The sequence below is a fragment of the Papaver somniferum genome, unplaced genomic scaffold (assembly GCF_003573695.1).
Source record: "Papaver somniferum cultivar HN1 unplaced genomic scaffold, ASM357369v1 unplaced-scaffold_45, whole genome shotgun sequence".
In the NCBI taxonomy this organism is placed as follows: domain Eukaryota; kingdom Viridiplantae; phylum Streptophyta; class Magnoliopsida; order Ranunculales; family Papaveraceae; genus Papaver; species Papaver somniferum.
The window spans coordinates 418,831-438,059 of record NW_020647082.1 but is presented as its reverse complement, the minus strand read 5'-3'; the positions used below and the strand labels follow the sequence as shown (position 1 = coordinate 438,059).

General features: G+C 35.4%; 3 protein-coding genes across 3 annotated transcripts; 1 reads left to right on the top strand and 2 right to left on the bottom strand.

The window, feature by feature from the left end:
• The first annotated feature begins 1,038 nt into the window (after positions 1-1,038).
• On the top strand, positions 1,039-1,920 carry LOC113342619. The gene has a single exon (XM_026587103.1). The coding sequence runs from the start codon at positions 1,039-1,041 to the stop codon at positions 1,918-1,920; it is 882 nt and encodes a 293-aa protein (XP_026442888.1).
• A 1,464-nt stretch (positions 1,921-3,384) lies between these two features.
• Positions 3,385-5,662, bottom strand: LOC113342608 (L-gulonolactone oxidase 2-like). Its single transcript, XM_026587097.1, has 3 exons — positions 4,900-5,662; positions 4,454-4,709; positions 3,385-4,351 (listed from the first exon to the last, which is right to left on the bottom strand). The coding sequence occupies exons 1-3, from the start codon at positions 5,605-5,607 to the stop codon at positions 3,477-3,479; spliced, it is 1,839 nt and encodes a 612-aa protein (XP_026442882.1). The 5' UTR covers positions 5,608-5,662; the 3' UTR covers positions 3,385-3,476.
• A 4,058-nt stretch (positions 5,663-9,720) lies between these two features.
• Positions 9,721-11,593, bottom strand: LOC113342618 (UPF0481 protein At3g47200-like). The gene is made up of 3 exons (XM_026587102.1): positions 11,336-11,593; positions 10,823-11,248; positions 9,721-10,717 (listed from the first exon to the last, which is right to left on the bottom strand). The coding sequence occupies exons 1-3, from the start codon at positions 11,591-11,593 to the stop codon at positions 9,869-9,871; spliced, it is 1,533 nt and encodes a 510-aa protein (XP_026442887.1). The 3' UTR covers positions 9,721-9,868.
• Positions 11,594-19,229: the final 7,636 nt, after the last annotated feature.

Below are 19,229 nucleotides of genomic sequence, written 5' to 3'. Positions count from 1 at the left end.
AAGCCAGGAGTAATCTGTAAAATCGATTTGGAGAAGGCCTTTGATAGAATCAACTGGAGTTTTTTGGAGTTTATGTTGAGAAAAATGGGGTTTAGTAGTAAATGAATTAACTGGACAAAGTTTTGTTATTCTATAGCTACATTTTCTGTCCTCATTAATGGTTCTTCTTTTGGTTTTTTCAAAAGTTCAATGGGAGTTAGACAAGGTTGTCCCATGCCACCTCTTTTATTTAACATTGCTATGGAAGGTTTCTCTAAATATATTGATAGGGCAGCTAATGCTGGTTTATTCAATGGTTTTTCTATGGTGGAAAATGGCTCTGTGGTAAATCATTTGCATTATGCGGATGATACTATATTTTTCGTCGACAACAGTAAAGAAGAGCTCACAAACTTGTTCTCAATTTTGCACTGTTTTGAGTATATCTCAGGTTTGAAAGTTAATAAATCTAAAACTCGACTGATTGCAATTGGAGATGTTCCTCTGATGAATATTTGGGTTGCAGAGCTGGGATGCGCAGCTGATATTTTGCCCTTCTTATACTTAGGCATGCCTCTGGGAGCTAAGTCTAAGTCTAAAGAAATTTGGGTGCCTATTCTGGAGAAGTTTGATGCACGTCTTTCTACCTGGAAACACATCTCTCTATCCAAAGGAGGTAGGTTAGCTCTCTTAAAATGTATTCTAACTTCTCTTCCAATGTACTACTTCTCCTTGTTCAAGGCTCCAATTTCTGTGATCAAAATTTTAGAAAAGAAAATGAGGAATTTTCTTTGGGGAAATAATAGTTGTTCTCACTTGATAAAATGGGAAATGATTTATGCTGATAAAGATAGAGGAGGGTTAGGAGTTCTTAACTTGAAGCTTATGAATATGGCTCTTTTAGCGAAGTGGAGTTGGAGGTTTGGTGTAGAGAAAACCAGTTTATGGTATAAGCTCATAGTAGAGAAATATGGTTGCGACTACTAAAATTGGGTTCCAGGTCCAGTTTTTTATTCTCATGGAGTCTCCTACTGGAAAACGATCTCTGAAACAAGAGATATGATTACTAATAACTCCTCTTTGTGCATTCATTCTGGTACTAGAGTGTCCTTCTGGTATGATAAGTGGATAGGTACTTCTTCCCTGAAAATTTGTTTTAACCATCTTTGCAAGTTGGATAGACATCAATTCGGTAGTCTGGCTGATCACATTACTCCTGACGGTGCATGGAGATTTGATTTCAAGAGAATTCTTAATAACTTGGAAGTGACTCAGTTAGCAGGGTTACTCAACGTTATTGGTAGTGATCCTCCTGTTATAGACACTCTTCCCGATACTAGGCGTTGGCAGCTTCACAACTCAGGCGGTTTTTCAGTTAAATCTCTTTATCATACTCTCACTGTTGTTGCTGGTGTTGATAATTTTCCACATCATTTCGTAAATAAGAATGGAGTTCCACCAAAAGTCTCTTTCCTCTTATGGTGTGTTGTTCATGGTAAATTAAACTCCTTAGATATGTTAAATCGAAAAGGGATGGAAGTTTATAGCTATTGCATTCTTTGTGGTAATTGTAATGAGTCTCAGGAACATCTCTTACTACACTGTAAAGTGGCATATAAAACTTGGATGGCTGTTATGCCTAAAATGCATTGGGCGTGGGTGTTCCCAGAGACTATGTATTTGCTGGCTCATTCTTGGTCTCATAGTTCTCTATCAAGTAACGGTAAGGTAGTCTGGGATCTTTTTCCCTCTGCAATAGTCTGGATCCTGTGGAGAGAAAGAAATTGTCGCATCTTTGAGGACAAGTATAGTTTCAAGACTGATTCTGAAATTGCAGTGGATGTCAAGGCTCTTGCGCTGTCCTGGGCTAGTGCTGCTGGAAACAGGGTTCATCTGAATTTTTCAAACTCTGTTTATAACTGGGAGACAGTGTTCGACTGAGTCTCTAGTTCTTCTTGTTTGTTTTGCTTCCTTTCTTTTTTTTTGTCTATCTTTTGTAGACTTTTGTATATTCTCCTCTTTTTAATAAATCTTTCACTTCTCATCAAAAAAAAAAAAAAAAACACCATGCCTTTGACATATTTACGTGGTTTCAAAATATTTAAATAGTTTATGTTTAATTTCATGTAGAAATTCTTTAAATTAATACTCGTTAAATTAATTATTGTTTTAAAATAATAACATTTGATGATCCCTACTAGACTTGCACAAGCTAAAATTTAACTCACTAAATTAATAATCTCTCTAAATTAATAGATTTCTCTGGTCACAAGACTATTAATTTAAGGAGTTTCTATTGTATATATAGATACGATACTTGGAACCACCAAACATTTTTCTTTTGAACGACGAAAGTTTTCCTAGGAATATGTTTTATTTGTGTGTTGGGTAAGCATTTATAATCTAATAACATTACAAACCTCAATTTTTACCCCCAAAAAGCCTATTTACTTAGCTATCTGTACCGGTATCAACTAACTTAACCATTCTGTTCTGAGATTCTGACCACGATCAAACCCAAAAGTCATAGTCAAATCCACTTTCTTCTTTTGTAAAAATGTCCTCCAGCACTTGGGGTATGTGGACATATAGAGGCCACACTAATAACAAATGGAAAAATCTACTCAAAATGAAAAAGTTGTTTGAATGTGGATTTTGTGGTGAGATGAATAGATATTTTTGTAAATAATACGGTAGTCTTTCCTATCCCTCGAACCATGCTGCTACGTTATAAGGTGTTATGATTGTTGCTTTAATATACTTGGCCACACATAAGTACTATTAGGTGAAATTTCAATTGTTTCGAGTTTAATATATACGTATTGTATTTTTCTTACTTATATATAAAGGAAACTATTAGTAGTTGGGATTTTTCTATTTTTGAAGCCATATTGTAGGTTAGATCTGAGATTCGTATAAACAGGACAAACATCAAGTTAACATGTAGAAAAAACTTGAGTTTTCTGCAGATGCGACATAAGGATAGTTAAAGTAAAAAAGTTTCTTATCTTATTCTGAAAAAAGTTTGCTTACCTTGCTTCACGGATTCTTCTTAGCATCTTTGACTTATGGTAACCAAATGGCAAAATGCAGGGATTAATCGAATGAAAGACAAGGTAGATTAGTCACTCTTGAAGTTATGTAGTTTGCTAGTTAAAGTAAAAATGATTGGTGAAGTGATGGAGAGATTTATTGTAATTAAATATACTATCCTATTCTAATTCTATGAATAGTATTAATTCTAGAGGTTTAAGCATTGCATACACAATATGATTAGCTTTACGTGTCCGAAAATCCAAGGACCTCTTCTGCGACTTCAAGAACTGTAGTTAGATCTTGGATTTTCAGACATGTTTGTCAAACATTAATTTGTTTTGTTTTATTTTATTTGTCAAACAATTACGATTTGTTTCAAAAAAATAAATAGAAAATCAAGCATATCACATACACATTTGTTTCAAAAAAATAAATACATACACAATTCAATTATCTTTAATTTACATGTCTGAAAATCTAAGGTCCTCCTCTTCAAGTACTGGAGTTATGTCCGTAATAACTCTGTTTATATCTGTACAAACTCTAGCACTCGTATAAAGCCGACCCGGTCGACAAACGTACCCCTTCTGCGGTGCACAGTGAATATCTTGAGAGCAGATACAAAGTCCTTCCAGGGCACAACCATCCTTTACGATGGTCACACCACTTTGATCTAAACCAAGGATTTGATTAGTCCATTTACTTGAAAACACTCCAGAAGGATCATAACTTTCTTTCACTTTCAAAAACTCGTTGGCCTGTTTATACTTATTGATTGCGCCTATAAACCCAACGTTGCGATTCTTACCCCAGTGCGGTATCCCTCCATACTTAAAAACTGAAATCTGTTCTATTTCTTCCAATATGTCTTCGAAAAGTCTAGGTGTTGAACCATCTTTACTTCTATAATAGGTAAAATCGAAATCCATGGAGTCTTCGTCCGTACCTAAGTAAACATCTGAACCTTTTATGTATCTCATCCAGACTCCACTTGAAAGCTCTAAGCCACAAAAAGCTTCGGGTAATAAGTCTCTAAGTTTTTGTACATCCTCGATGAAGTTCTTCACTTTTGATAATGGTAGATTAAGAGTAGTTTGGTGATAAAATTGGCCTTTAATTCTTGGATCCCATGGACAAGATGTGATTAGAGCATCCGGGGAGCCATCTATACAGCTTCCTGAGGCTTGTAAGCGATTTTGGTATCCTACTATCGGGTAACCTGTAAACAAATTTCCATCATTTGAGAACCCGAATCCGCTAATCCTTAATGCAAATGTGGTTACCCTTGCGCTGATGCATTTTCCGTTCGCATCACCTGTTGCTTCTTGAGTCTCCTCTATTTAGCCAAAAACCAACAACATACTATTTTAGCAAAATTTTACAAAGAGGGATAATCGACAACACTTTTATAACTATAAGAAACGGATAATTTGTGTACCTGACGATCTTACGACTGCCAAAGCGAGTGTCAATGTAGAACGGAAACCTGTAAAGTCATTCAGACCATTTCCGGATATATTCGACGACACTCTGCCATCAAGTCGATAAAGTGCTCTACGTTGATAAGGATACCAAGTTATGTCTGCAAATTCATACTCTCTACCGAAGGTAGTTGCCCGAATCGCTAAATCGGAGTCGTTTTCTCTAACAACGGTTATGGAACGTTTGAAAAGTGGCTGGAGTCTAAGTGTAATCTTATTAAAAAAGAAAAAGGTTAACTCTTAGATCAGACATTCACTCACGACCGGGATTGAAGATGGTCACCAGAACTTAACATCCAGATCAATCACAAAACTGCTAGTCAAGTTACAAAAGGATGGATGAAAATGAAGTATAAGATAAAAAGAATGGACATAGAGCGTTATAAATCGTGACTGAAATTACCTGTGAAATAACACCAAGAACTCCAAGGGATAACTTGGCCGCCTTAATGTCAGGGTGATTGCTATCAAGAACTCTCACTTTAGCATAACCTTCGTCAGGGCTAGCTGGTGTGACAATCTGAAGTCCTATAACATAGTCATGAACATAACTTCCATTACCCCACAAAGTACTTCCATGGGCACCTGTAGAAATCATACCGCCAACGGTTAATCCCCACCAATAAGGACTAGCCGGAAGTGCCAATCCAAATTTCGCCGCTTGCGACATCAAATCTCGTAGTAGCACACCGGGTTCAACTGTCATGATCCTCGTGGAGTTATCAACACTTAATGTACGGTTGAGGTACATAGTGCTTATGATTAAGTTACCGTTGGGACTCTCGTCCGGGCAAACCAACTTGGTTAGACTATGAGAGTACCTAGTTGCAACTTTCACCTTGATATTGTTCTTGGAAGCCATAGCAACCGCTGCAACAAGTTCTTGTTCCGTCCTTGGGTAAATAGCATTTGATACTCTACATATTGCTCTGTCTGAAAATTCACCTAGAGAATTCGTAACCGTGCAGTTACTATTACTCGGTGAAGAACATTTTATTGGATTTTCTGGTGGGGAAGAATGAATCATCCCAATTAGTAAAAATAGATGACATGTTAAAACAAAGCTAAGAAACTGAGAAACGCTTTTCAATTTTCCCAAGTAGCTTGACATTTTTGGATAAAAGGATATGACTTTTTTGGTGCTATACTCTTATCTCTGATCTCTCGCTATATATAAACACATTGATGGAGAATATTGAAAGTGATAAATGAGAGGGATGACGCCGAAGAGAGATTCGGAGAAGCAACCCGATGATAATGCGAATAGCCACCACCACCAAGTCTTTGACAGTAACAGGGTTTTAAATATTTGAATAATGTGTGTTGAATGATTCCATGCAGATATGTACAAACTTAGTACTTGATTCCACCAAACATTTTTGTTTTCAACAACGAAAGTTTATGTTTGATCACATGGATGGCTAACCATGAGCTAATTTTCTATAATTAATTTATAATAAATTATGAGTATCGAGAGATCATAGATCAAACAGAAATGAAGTGAGACAGAGATTTTAACGTGGTTCGGTCAACTCGACCTACGTACACAAGCAACCCCGTAGGGTGAATAATATTAATCTCCAGACTGATTATACTGGGATGATTACATTTACATTGACAATCTCTATTTATAGAGTGAATAGAGAATTGATTAAGATATTTTATTTTATTATAGAAAATATATCTTAATAAATTAGGATATATCCTAATTAACTAGAATATAAAAATATAATTAACTAGATATCTTTATCGGAAATGCTATTCACAGCTCTATAACAACACACTACTCACAGCTCAACAACATCTAGACCCTACATCTATCAAATGGTGAATCCTTTTATCCATCCGTGGACCCCTCCTTAACAACCTTGAACCAATACCCTCTCAACATCTAGCATTGAGTGCTAAATAGAGATGTGAAGGGAGTGTTGAATAGCATTTCCGTATCTTTATTACCTAGATAACTACCTAAAATACACAAGATATTTTCTTGGAAACTTGATTTGATCTCCGTCAATATTCTCCACTCCTTGATCTCCGTCGATCTTCTGATAACCAGGTTGATTCTTGACCATTTCATCTTGAACTTGACCACCTCGATATTCATATTCGTCAATATATTCTAACATCCCCCCGAAAGTTGGACGCTGAGAGAATCAAAGTGTTCAACTTGAACACCGGTTTAATGAATATAACTTTATCTTCGAACCATATGATGAAAAGAATGATGATCGCTATGGTTATGCGAAAGCATTAAAATCAATATGGTGAGTATTTTTTTTTTTGATACAATATATGTGATGAATCAAAAACAAAAAATCTAGCACAAAGCTAATGATAATCTTTTAAGTGGTGAATAAACGACCACTGTCTGAGTTGAATATTACATCTTTAATGAACTACGATAAAGATGTTGAACAAAATCGACGAAAATGATATGCGGAAGCAGGTTGGGCGGATCTCCCCGCTCTGATACCATAATAAATTATGGGTATCGAGGGATCATAGATCAAACAGAAATGAAGTGAGACAGAGATTTTAACGTGGTTCGATCAACTCGACCTACGCCCACAAACAACCCCGTAGGGTGAATAATAATTATACTGGGATGATCTCTATTTATAGAGTGAATAGAGAATTGATTAAGATATTTTATTTTATTATAGAAAATATATCTTAATAAACTAGGATATATCCTAATTAACTAGAATATAAAAATATAATTAACTAGATATCTTTATTACCTAGATAACTACCTAAAATACACAAGATATTTTCTTGGAAACTTGATTTGATCTCCGTCAATATTCTCCACTCCTTGATCTCCGTCGATCTTCTGATAACCGGGTTGATTCTTGACCATTTCATCTTGAACTTGACCACCTCGATATTCATATTCGTCAATATATTCTAACAATTTATTTAAACTCTAACTTATTTAGTGGTATCTAGTTGAGCGGAACCTGACCTGCTGACATCCTATGTTTAACTATCTACGACTATAAACTAATTTGGTGTAGTCTTTCATCGATCTACCTCAAATCTTGCTTCTAATTAAGTTGCTATCATTGTTGTTGCCATATAACACTACAACCATTCTACATAGTTCGACTAAATCCTCTTGATTCCTTGGACACTTCACATTCGTGGAATTGATGATAGCTAGCTCGTTTCCTCCAACTCCCTCTGGAACTGCCGTTGTACCCTTCCATTCGATCGGCTCCTTTGTCATCACTTAATTGAGCTGTCACATACCCGGCATTATTAAGATCTAATCTTTCACTTTCCTGGCTCCTGTATTCAATAAGATCTAAATGTTTGTTTATGCTTGGCCATGCCAATACATATATATACAGATACAAGTATTAGGTGAGATTTTTATTGTTTCGAGTTTAATATACGTAATGTTTTTTCTTATATATAAAGGAAAGCCAGATTAGGTGAGATCTGAGATTTGTATACCCAGGACAAACAACAAGTCGACATGTAGAAAATATTGAGTTTTTCTGCAAAAGCGACACAAGGATCGATATGGGTATAGATTTTTCTTTCTACTACAGGTTGCTAATTAATTTTGCTTCACGGCTTCTTCTTAGCGTCTTTGACTTCAATTAGCAGGGTAACCACATGACTTTGTACATAGGCCAAATGGCGAAATGCAGTGATTAATAATCCAATGGAAGACAAGGTAGATTAGTCACTCCGGAAGTTTGTTAAGTTTGCTAATGATAACAAAAATGATTGGTGAAGTGATGAAGAGATTTATTATTAAATATAAATTTTTATTTTAATATGATTATATGTAATTTTTGTTTTATTTATTGGGGTATCATACTATCATTATAAGAGTCCAAAAGTGCCAGTGCCACTGTAGTATAGTGCTAAAGTGATTGGATAATGATACTAATAACCTGAGTTCGAAATTTGCTAGCACCAAAATTCTTTACCAATCAAAAAAAAAAAGTCCAAAAGTATCTCTACAATTTAAAATTAAGTTGAATAATTTATATTCACTTGAATATTGGATAATTTTGATTATTGTTCTCATGAGTTGGTCTGACGTCAGAATAATCATGCCTCCGTCTAAAGTCCTAGATAATCAAAGACCAGGATCTTGACAAATTTCCAGACACTACAAGAATTTCTACCTATTGGTACACCATGTATTGTCACACTTTCAATATAGGTTTTACAAAAAAAAAATTCTAGTCACGGTACTTTTCAGGTGCAGCTAAAAATCTATAATTTACTGTTGTAAAATAATATTTTTACCACACAATTGTAGCAACAATACGAAAAGAGTGCGACAAAAAACATAATCTCTTGTCGGAGCAATATTAAAGAGTGTATGCAGCAATAGGCTTCTTATTACGTAGGTTATCGCGATACTAGTAGGGTTTTATGCAATAACCATTGAGTGCTATAATAGGTTAAGTTTCTTGTAGTGAGAGGATCAACTAATGTCCACCCATTTTATCAGTTATTAGTTAATTTATATTTTATTGCAATTTCTAGTTTCTTTTTCACGCTTTGAGACGAGGGAAAATTGTAAAATAGTTTCTGCAAATGAGACATTAGGATATATATGGGATTCTTTTTTTTCCATGTATAACTCGGGTATCTTGATATGTGTGGCACCAACTATGTGTAAACAAAGTTAGGTATAAATGTTGAACCCCAACTTGACAAAACGTTGAGTTTAACACCCATACCTAACTAAAATAACTAGGAAAAAATTCGGTGGCATGTATCAATTTCCACGAATATAGATATTCCCATGGTCTAAGAAGGCGGCCAAAGATTCCTCAAAATATTTTGATTAGAACAAAGGAATGAACGAAAAAAAATTAATAAAATAAAATCGGTATACTTATCGTGTTGCTCACATTCCTTAGACTTTTCGAATTTGATCTTTCATATGCTTAGTTCCATCTAAAATTAAAGAAACCGAATACACAAATTTTATAAATTATATCTTAATAATATATATGCCAGTAGTTGTTGTTGGAAAATTAATATGTACTGTATATATTATTATCGATTTTAAACTAGCTGATTGAAACCGTTTGGGGATGATTATTGACACAAAACTGATAGTTGCAGTTGTGATATCGTTAGTTAATACGGACAGTTCTCTGGCCCTGCGCACCTACTGACCTACATGTTTTAGATATCGGCAAATGCATTAGATGGTAAATGACATCAACAAGTAGAACGACTGAGAATACATTAGTTTCTTATTTGAACACAAAACTCACGGGACGAGAAGGCTTTATTGATAAAATATAGGAAGCAAACCGGCAAAGACAAACTAGAAAGAAAGAAAAGATGAAGATGCAATACCATGTAGAGAAGGGAGGGTACAAGAAGTACTATTTTCCACTGGGCTTGTAGTATGGATAAATGGTATAGAATGTCTGACATATGGTGAGAGCCAAGAGAAAGACTGCAGCCAACAGTGAGAGAAGAGCCCATGGGCTCTTGAAGTAGGTGTGGCAAAGATTAGCACGCCACTCGTGCCACTGGCTCCTGCAGTATTCATCCAACTGCTTCTGCACTATTTTCTCTAGCCTGCTTTCAGGGTCGGGTGTTACGTCCTTGGTCATCTCGTTGAACAGCTTCGCCACTGCCTTGTCACTCCCAATTGCATTGTGCAAAACCGCAGCGGATCTCAGGATTTTAACATCGTCCGAGAAATCAATGATATTGTCCATGAAGCACACGTATGACGTGATCCCGTTCCCTGCTCCTACGTGGAACCTCTCGAATGCCATCAGGTTGAGTAACGTTGATTCTGTAATGTTGTCGATGACCATCACCAGGAGTTTCAGTACGTGACCTTCGAACCATATGTCAGTCAGGTTATCCGTACTTTTCTCAAACTTGATACCAGAGTCATGAAGATTCATTGCCGACCTTATGATATCTTCACCGGTGCCATCGCTACCAGCAGTACTATTCTTCTGATCAGCACTCGCTGTCTGACCAGAAAATAGAGTAGTGGGACCTTTCGCCTTACTGCGACCCCAACAGTAATGATCACCGGATTTCTTATTTTTAAGGGCGGAGCCTTCCCGTAGGTCTTCTGGCAAAATAGATAACAGACTCTTCCTGTAGAGGTCTAATACGTGCAAACATGAACCCGTATTTTGATTTCTATAACTTGAATTGCCTCTACAGAAGTTGGATGCAATCGTGTTCAAATGCTCTTCGATATCCTCCTGCATGTGATGTGTATATAATTAAATTCTACGATAAGAAATCTAAAAAACTCAGTAATTACGAATAATCAGGAAAGATACGAAATGTAATATGTGATTATGTACCTTCTGTTGAGTGGGTAGAACGGCACCGAGCAAAGTCCTAAAAAGAAGCATAGGGAGTTGGTTTTCGAGGATCAACATGTCCCTCCTTATGTAAGACATGACATATAACTTGCCATGACGACTGAATATAGGGTCGTTGTCAGCATAGAAGTAGTCATCAATTGAGCCGGCCAAGGATGTAGCTGCTGTAACTGATCCAGATGATAATGCGTTGTGATTGTCATATACGGACGACCACTGTAAAATTTCAAGCATGAAACACCCATCAAGTATCATGAGCTTCAAGAACCCATCTCGATCATAGAGCCACTCACCATCCAGGGAGTCATAAGAATCCATGAGATGCTGCAGTACAGGTAATACCTCCTTCTCAGCAAGTATAGGTAACGCTTTTGGATCAGTATTGGCCTCGTCAACATGATCTACCTGTTGCCATCCGCAGCTGGTGGTGGTGAGTGAGTCGACAAGTTTTTAGGGATTTATGTTGTATCTTCTTAGGAAATGACCGAGGACGCGGTGCTTATGGGGATCCATCTTCTTCAGATGGTCACCCTTGTGGTGATGGTAAGGACCAAAGGAGACAGTGTAAGGAAGGTAAGCAGCGGACTTCTTGTTGTTATCGTTATGGTGGAAACTGCTACCACCTGTGCTAGGTGCCGGCAACTTGTAAATAGAAGGCTTATTCCATCGCGCCTTCTGGGAATCTCTATTCAAAACATCAATATCGATCGCCCAATTTTTCATCAACAGTGATATCTTCTCTTCTTCCATATTCCTTTATGTGTGTACTGCTATATCTAGCTAATTAAAAATGTTGTTGTTAACCATTGAGAAGATCAGTCCTTTCATGGTCTCTTATATACAAGTATAGACACATTTAAAAAAGTAAAGTTCTTCATCTGTCTTTTCTTTTCTTTTTTTGTTTTTATTAGCCTTTATCATTCCTGTCAGAGGTATACATATCTAATTACCAAAGGGTTTATAACTAATATCCACTTTTTTGTTCTGTAGATAGCGAACCACTTACCTGTCTCAGCTTAACCTAACAGCATGTTACACATTGTGAGTTTTTATCTTTGCTTGAATGATTAAAAGTTGTAGTAGGAAGGAGGAGCTGGCTTTGAAATTTGAATGTAGTTCCTTGCTTGGTATGTTAGCAACTACTTTGTGTCAGATGATAAGAGAAACCGGAATATTTAAAGCAATAACTATTCCTGGCAAAAGCCAAAAAAAAGCAAACGCAAGAGAAAATATCTTACGGAGAGAGATGCCAATTGACAGAAGTTCGGAACTGGTAGGGTTTCCCTGCCTTTTTCAAGCATCAAACATGTCCCTCCTTCTCAGCTGATGTCAGTGTCCTTTCATATAATCGTGCTTCTCATGTAGTCATGTTGTATATGTCATCCTCAAAAGAATTTCTTGAGAACACTACCTTTTCCGAACTATGTTATTCCTCTTCTAATCGGGACGACGGAAGGAGTCCCTTCTATACTATATTATGGGGTTAAAAATGCATTGCTCGCAACGTTTATTATTGTTATCTTTTTAATCAATTCAATTGAATGAGTATTGGTTATTTTTTCAAGAAATTGGGTCGGCAACCTCAACTACAGCTAGGAGGGATGAAAATCAAAGAAAATTCGTCACCTAAACTTTATATTTTAATCTTGATTGTTGATTACCAACAAAACTAAGCCATCAAATCTATCATTGTTAGAAATATTGCTACACGACTGTTACAAAATAAGTATTACGTAAAATATGACGCTTACAGATTCTATGAAAACTGTTACGAATATTATCACAAAAACCATCCCTACGAATCCACTAAGCCGCTCGGCACTCCAAATTTCGGTCGTCCTATACTGTTGAAATAGTCATCTAGTTTGTATATCTCAACCTTGCAAACCACAAAAATTGGGTCCAATGCCCAAGAAAGCTTAAAATTTAGTTTTAAAGTACATATAAAAGTTATAGGTGGGTGAAATGGACATTAAATATTGTAAACCCTTATGTCCGTTACTTTTTTATTTTGTTTTATTATTTCTTAATCGATTTCTCTCTTTGATTAATGTTTTTCTTTATCTCCAATTTAAAATCAATCACAAAAATAGATCATAACTTCCAAAATAAAAGTCGATTTTTAACAAAATTTATATTTTTGGAAAAGGTTTTAGTAGACCTATAAACAAGACCCGTTGTTGATAGTAAATTTGAAACTTTTATTTCTTCAAAAAAATAGCGAGGATGAAACTGATTGCATCTTATCTTAAACGAATATAAGAAAAAATTAATCAATAAATAACTATGATGAAATTGATTGCATTCAGTGTTATTCTTGGATTAATATGATTTACATATAGGTAAAATCTTTGTTTCTACCCCTTGTTCAATATAAAAATCAAAGGAAAAAAAAACAAATGATCTAGCATAACCGCTAGTAACAACATTTTAAACCGCCACAAACAGCATACTCCCACCACCGCCTTCAATTGTAATAAACACCACCATCACCTTCGGCATAAAAATAAATATCTAAATATATGCATAATGAAACAAGATACATTTTGAGAATAACATATGTATTTGTTAGAATATGCATGATGAAACTAGATACATCTTGACGAAAATATTTTTTTTGTAACCGTACGCAGGATGAGAACAATTTTTATTCAGGTTTTAAGTAAGATAAAATTGGTTCCATCTAGAAATTTGTGATAACAATTAATTCTGAGTATCCATGTCGTTTTCGTTGCGGCGTTTTTACGAATAAGTGGTGTTTGGACTGATGTAAAATGGTGGTCAACTAAGAACCTGATGTTGTGTGTCTAATTTAGCTTGTCCCTTGCATTTATTCAAATCCGGTTAAAAGAAACCCATCAATCATGTTAGAAAAATATATATACCATGATGTTCAAGTTATTATTTTCTCAATGTTCTAGAATTTATTATACATAGAATGTTTTGTATTCTAGGAAATCTTAAGTTAGGAATTACTTGTATCACAAGTCTTTCAATTGTTTAGGAATCTACCTTATGAGTTTGTATAAATATATAGCTCTAATGTGTGAATAATACACACGAATTATAATCCAAATTTATTATTCTAAACACTTCTCTTCTCTTGTCCATGTCTTAGAATACATAAACCTAACTTGGTATCATCCTTATTCGATTCTCCATGTCTTCCGTAGCTTCTACAGTCTCTACAATTTCAACTATTATCAACTCGTCTCAATCTATGATGGCTTCATCTGTTTTCTCTCAACCTCATCACGTTATCACTGTCAAGCTTGATGAAACAAATTATTCTCTTTGGGATGCTCAAGTCTTACCCCATCTTCAAGGTGATGATTTTGATGGATATGTGAATGGTGAAACACCTTTGTCCTTTTGCTACTCTGACAGACACAACAACCCATAATCCTGAATATGGTCCTTGGAAGAGATTGAATCCACATGATCACAGCAGTAGCAATAGCAAGACCACGACATTTAGCTTCACTGTTGGAACGGGATACTATTTTCTGTTTACGAGCACTCCAAGAAATAATATTACCACCTAATTAGATAAAATATCCACTGGTAGAGTGACGGTCAACCAAAGAACCATCCCAATTAGAGTTTGTATAAGCAGTGAACGATAATTATAAATTTTGATGGTTTAAGAAGAATCCCAAATGTAGAAGTTGCTTTAAAAAACGTAATATACATTTAACTAAACTCCGGTGCATGGTATTCAGTTGGAGTATGCATGAATTGATAGACCTTATTAACTGCATAGGCTAAATCAGGACGAGTAAACGTCAAATATTGCAATGCACTGACAATGCTCTTGTATTTTGTAGCATAGATTAACAAAGTGCTACGATCAGAGGATATATCTCCAGTTCTACAGAGTGGAGTTTGAATTTGTTTTACACCATCCACTTTTTTCTCTAATAAGAAGTTTATAAGCATATCTTATTTGTGTAAAAAATATACCTGAACAAATACGTGTTGCTTCAATCCCTAAAAATAAGATAGAGAACCAAGATCTTTAATTTCAAACTCAGTTTGCAAAGAAGTACGAATAGATTCCAACACTTTTGTACTTGAACGAGTAATAATAATACAATCGACAAAAACTAACAAGAGAACAACGCCAGTGTCATTACGTCAAAAAAGAGATGAGTTGATGGTACCAGGCACGTGGGGATTGTTTCAAGACATAGAGAGATCGATGTAGTTTACATACATATGTAGGAAAATTAGGATCAGTGTATCCTGAGGGTTGTTTCATGTAAACCTCATCTTCAAGATTTTCGTGCAGAAAATCATTTTGAACATCATACTAATTAGTAGATCAATTATGAGCAAGTGTCAGTGTAAGAATAATATGTACAGTGCAGGGTTTTACAACCGTACTATATGTTTCACCATAAGCAACACCTTCCTGTTGATTGTATCCTTTGGCCTCAATCATGTAAAACTGGTCTTACTCCGTAAAGACCGCATCATACCAGTAAGAGGAAGCCATGCGTTCTTTATAGTATAGTGCTCTCACGTTAAACGGTGATGGAACCCTTGCTTCCTATTGCGGCGAATAGGCCTTTTATAATGTAGAATCTATGGTGAGGACACTTGGCATAACTCTATTGATCGGGATATTAGAAATTGGTTACACTTTGTTTACATCAAGTATTTAACCGTCCGTTAGTCTTAAATTTGATATTTGATAACTAAAGATGAAAGTAAAAGACACAAATATTGGTTTCTTCTGTGATGATGGAAGATGAAAACTTCAAGTCTATTTATATTGTACTAGTTCATTAATACAAGGAAGAATTTACTTAAATATATAAACAAATATATTTACAATGAATGCATATAATCCTAGTTTACATAACTAATTCGTCTTCTTTCCATTCCATGAGATATACGATAGTTATTGTCAATCTTTTCCCTTCTCATGAAAACATGTAGCTTTGATTTGAAGATACACGGAAGTAATGCTCATTTATTTCATAATCTTTTAGTCTTTAAGAATAATGAAAACTGTTTACAGGTTGGAAATGAAAATTACACGTATGTAATTTTCAATACCCCCTAAAGTTGGAGCGGGGGAAGAAATAGAGACCACGCCCAACTTGCTAACGATTCTTTGATAAGCTTCAGCTCCAGTGGTTTAGTAAAAATGTCAGCAAGTTGTTGATGGGAAGGAAGAAAAGACGGGATAAGTAGACCAGACTTGATTTTTTCACGAACAAAATGACAGTCGATTTCAATGTGTTTCGTGCGCTCGTGAAAAACTGGATTATTGGCAATGTGCAATGCAGCCTGATTATCACAGTAGACAGTCATGGGTTGAGAATGAGATATCCCAAGATCACGGAGTAGAAACTTGAGCCATTGAAGTTCTGAGGCTAAGGAGGAAAGTGCTCGATATTCAGCCTCAGCAGACGATCTTGAAACTGTATGGTGTTTCTTACTTTTCCAGGATAGTGGACTAGAACCCAACATGGTAAAATATCCATTAGTAGATCTACGGGTTATTGGGCAACCAGCCCAATCAGAGTCAGTGAAGCCACTAATATGAAGTGAACTAGAAGAGGAAAAAAGGAGACCGTGATTGATAGTACCTTTTAGGTAACGTAGAACCCGTGTAGCATCATCCATGTGAGCTGTATGTGGACTTTTCATAAATTGACTTAAGTAGTTGACGGAATAGTTAAATATAGTAAACGACGATAAACAAATGGGTCAGGGAGAGGAGTGTCGTCTGTAGGAAGAAGTTTTAGATTTTTTTCCATTGGAAAGTTACAAACTTTTCCTCCAAGCAGACCGGCATCATTTAGAATATAATGTTTTAGTCTTTAAGAATAATGAAAATTGTTTACAGGTTGGAAATGAAAATTACACGTATATAAAAGACACAAATATTGGTTTCTTATGATGGAAGATGAAAACTTCAAATCTATTTATATTGTACTAGTTCATGAATACAAGGAAAAATTTACATAAAGATGGAAACAAATATATTTACAATGAATGCATATAATCCTAGTTTACATAACTAATTGGTCTTTTTTCCATTCCATGAGTCTTCTTTCCATTTCATGAGATATATGATAGTTATTGTCGATCTTTTGCCTTCTCATGACAGCCTGTAGCTTTGATTTGAAGATACACGGAAGTAATGCTCATTTATTTCATAATCTTTTAGTCTTTAAGAATAATGAAAACTGTTTACGGGTTGGAAATGAAAATTACACGTATGTAATTTTCAATAGTTAGCAACGCCGTCAACAAAAAGGAAGGTGCACAACACTTCCCTGAGAGTTTTAAACTAATTAATTTACTTACACCGTGTTTACACCAAGTACTTAACTGTATGGGCCGGTAAGGCAACTTTCACTTTCACTGACATTGTCGGTCTCATCTCACTCAGAACTTGTGAATATACACGGCACCCACTGTCTTAACAAATGTGTCTAGATTGCTACTCCACGGATAAACAACAGCTCTAAATTACATGATGGTAAAGTAATCGAAGAGCAAACAAGATGAGACACTTTCCTCGTACCATCAAGGGTTGCGCATGGTGGCCGAGCCAGAATCGTAAGTTGGAAGGAGGGGGGGGGAAATCATTGTATGGACTATAAGTGCGAATTCTAATTGACATTTTAGGTTCATAAAAAGAATTGAAGTATTCTTTCTGTCTTTTTTAATCTGCCCTAATTTCTACTTTGGTCTGTCTTTTTCTATCTATCCGCTCTGTTTATAGACATACTTTTCCCTTAAACTATCAAATATAACCTTAATTTTTATAATCATAAAATCATTTTTAATATAAACTTAATTTAAAATCTTAAATATTATCACCATATATAAGGAAAGAATTTATTCAATATCTTTGTATTAATTGTCATTCTTTTTTTTGAATAAAAACATTTATGGATAGTTATAAAATTCCTAACTTATTCTTACATCCCGTTCTAATTATGCACTCCATAATAAAAACAGTATATGTTTGTTTTATTTTCTTAAAATATTTTTAAAATAATAATAATATCTAATTTATAATTTTTAATACTATTAATTTTAGTTTTTGCTAACAAGATAACATTAAGTAGGCTAGTCAAGGATTAGTCACGATATTTTATAGAATTAACTTAATATCTTGACAAAATCAATTAGGACTGTTAATGTGAGACAGAGGGAGTAATAAACAAGGCGATACACAAAAGCCATTACGGCACAAGGTGACTGGCACTCCATCCACGGACAAAGCAAATAGCTTAACGAAAGGAAAAGCTCCCAACTAAAACACAACAAATGGACTACAACCAGCGGCGTATGAGGACAAACCACTCAATGAATTTCAAAAAATTAAGATGTTTTCCCATTTGACCACAACATCTTCGGGATGAATAGAAGGGAAACCTGGTTTTGTAGACGCCCAGTAAAAAGATTGAATTTTAATGTCGTTTATTAAAGCGGTACTTTTTCTTTTCCGCAACAGACCATTGAAGGACCTATTATTTCTTTCCAGCCATATGTTGCAAATAATACTGGTTGGCAATCTCATCCAAATTTCTTTTCCCATATTAGACAAACCAGACCAATTCCAAGAAGAAATCAAACTCAAGACAGTTGAAGGAGCTGCTTCCAATTTGTGAGCACAGTTTCTAAAATAAGACCAAATCTTGGAGGAAAACCTGCAATACAAGAAAAGATTGCTATCCTCTGGAAACTGCCGACAAAAAATGTGGTTCATTGACTGTTTGCACTCTCCTTGCACTAAGAATCTGGCTTAACTAGCAATATAGTCCTTTGCTTAACCGTTCATGGAATTGGGATCTTAGTGCTCGAGGGAGCATTGTATCATGGGAATCTGGAAAGAAGAATCCCAATAATGACTAGGTACGAACCCTAGGGTTCAGTCCCATCACACCAAGTTGAGCAGTTTGATGTTTGAAACACCAATACGATGGAGTAGTTAAAAGTATGTGGAATTCAACCACAACGCAATGTTCCTATACAGAAAAAAAAAGTACATCAGCAATTGAGTAGTTAAAGTATGCTCATGGGAGGATCGTCATGGAAGACATAAATCAAACTTATTTTTGTATCTAAAAACGATAAACTTACTATAATAATAAAAAATCCCTCTTTATTGCTCATATTAATTTTTTTATTTCATTCTATTAAGAAAAACATTTTGATCATGGATCCCAAGTATATCTTCTTTCCCAACCCTTTCTATCAACACGATAGAGATGGAGTCCATCTCGGCGAGCAGACCAGAGGCAATTATTGCGACAGAAGCTGTAGTACTTGTCTTTAAATGCAAAAAATTTTGCATGATAAACTTCATGGCTACCCTCATACCAACGATGATTCAAGTTATCATACCATTTATAAT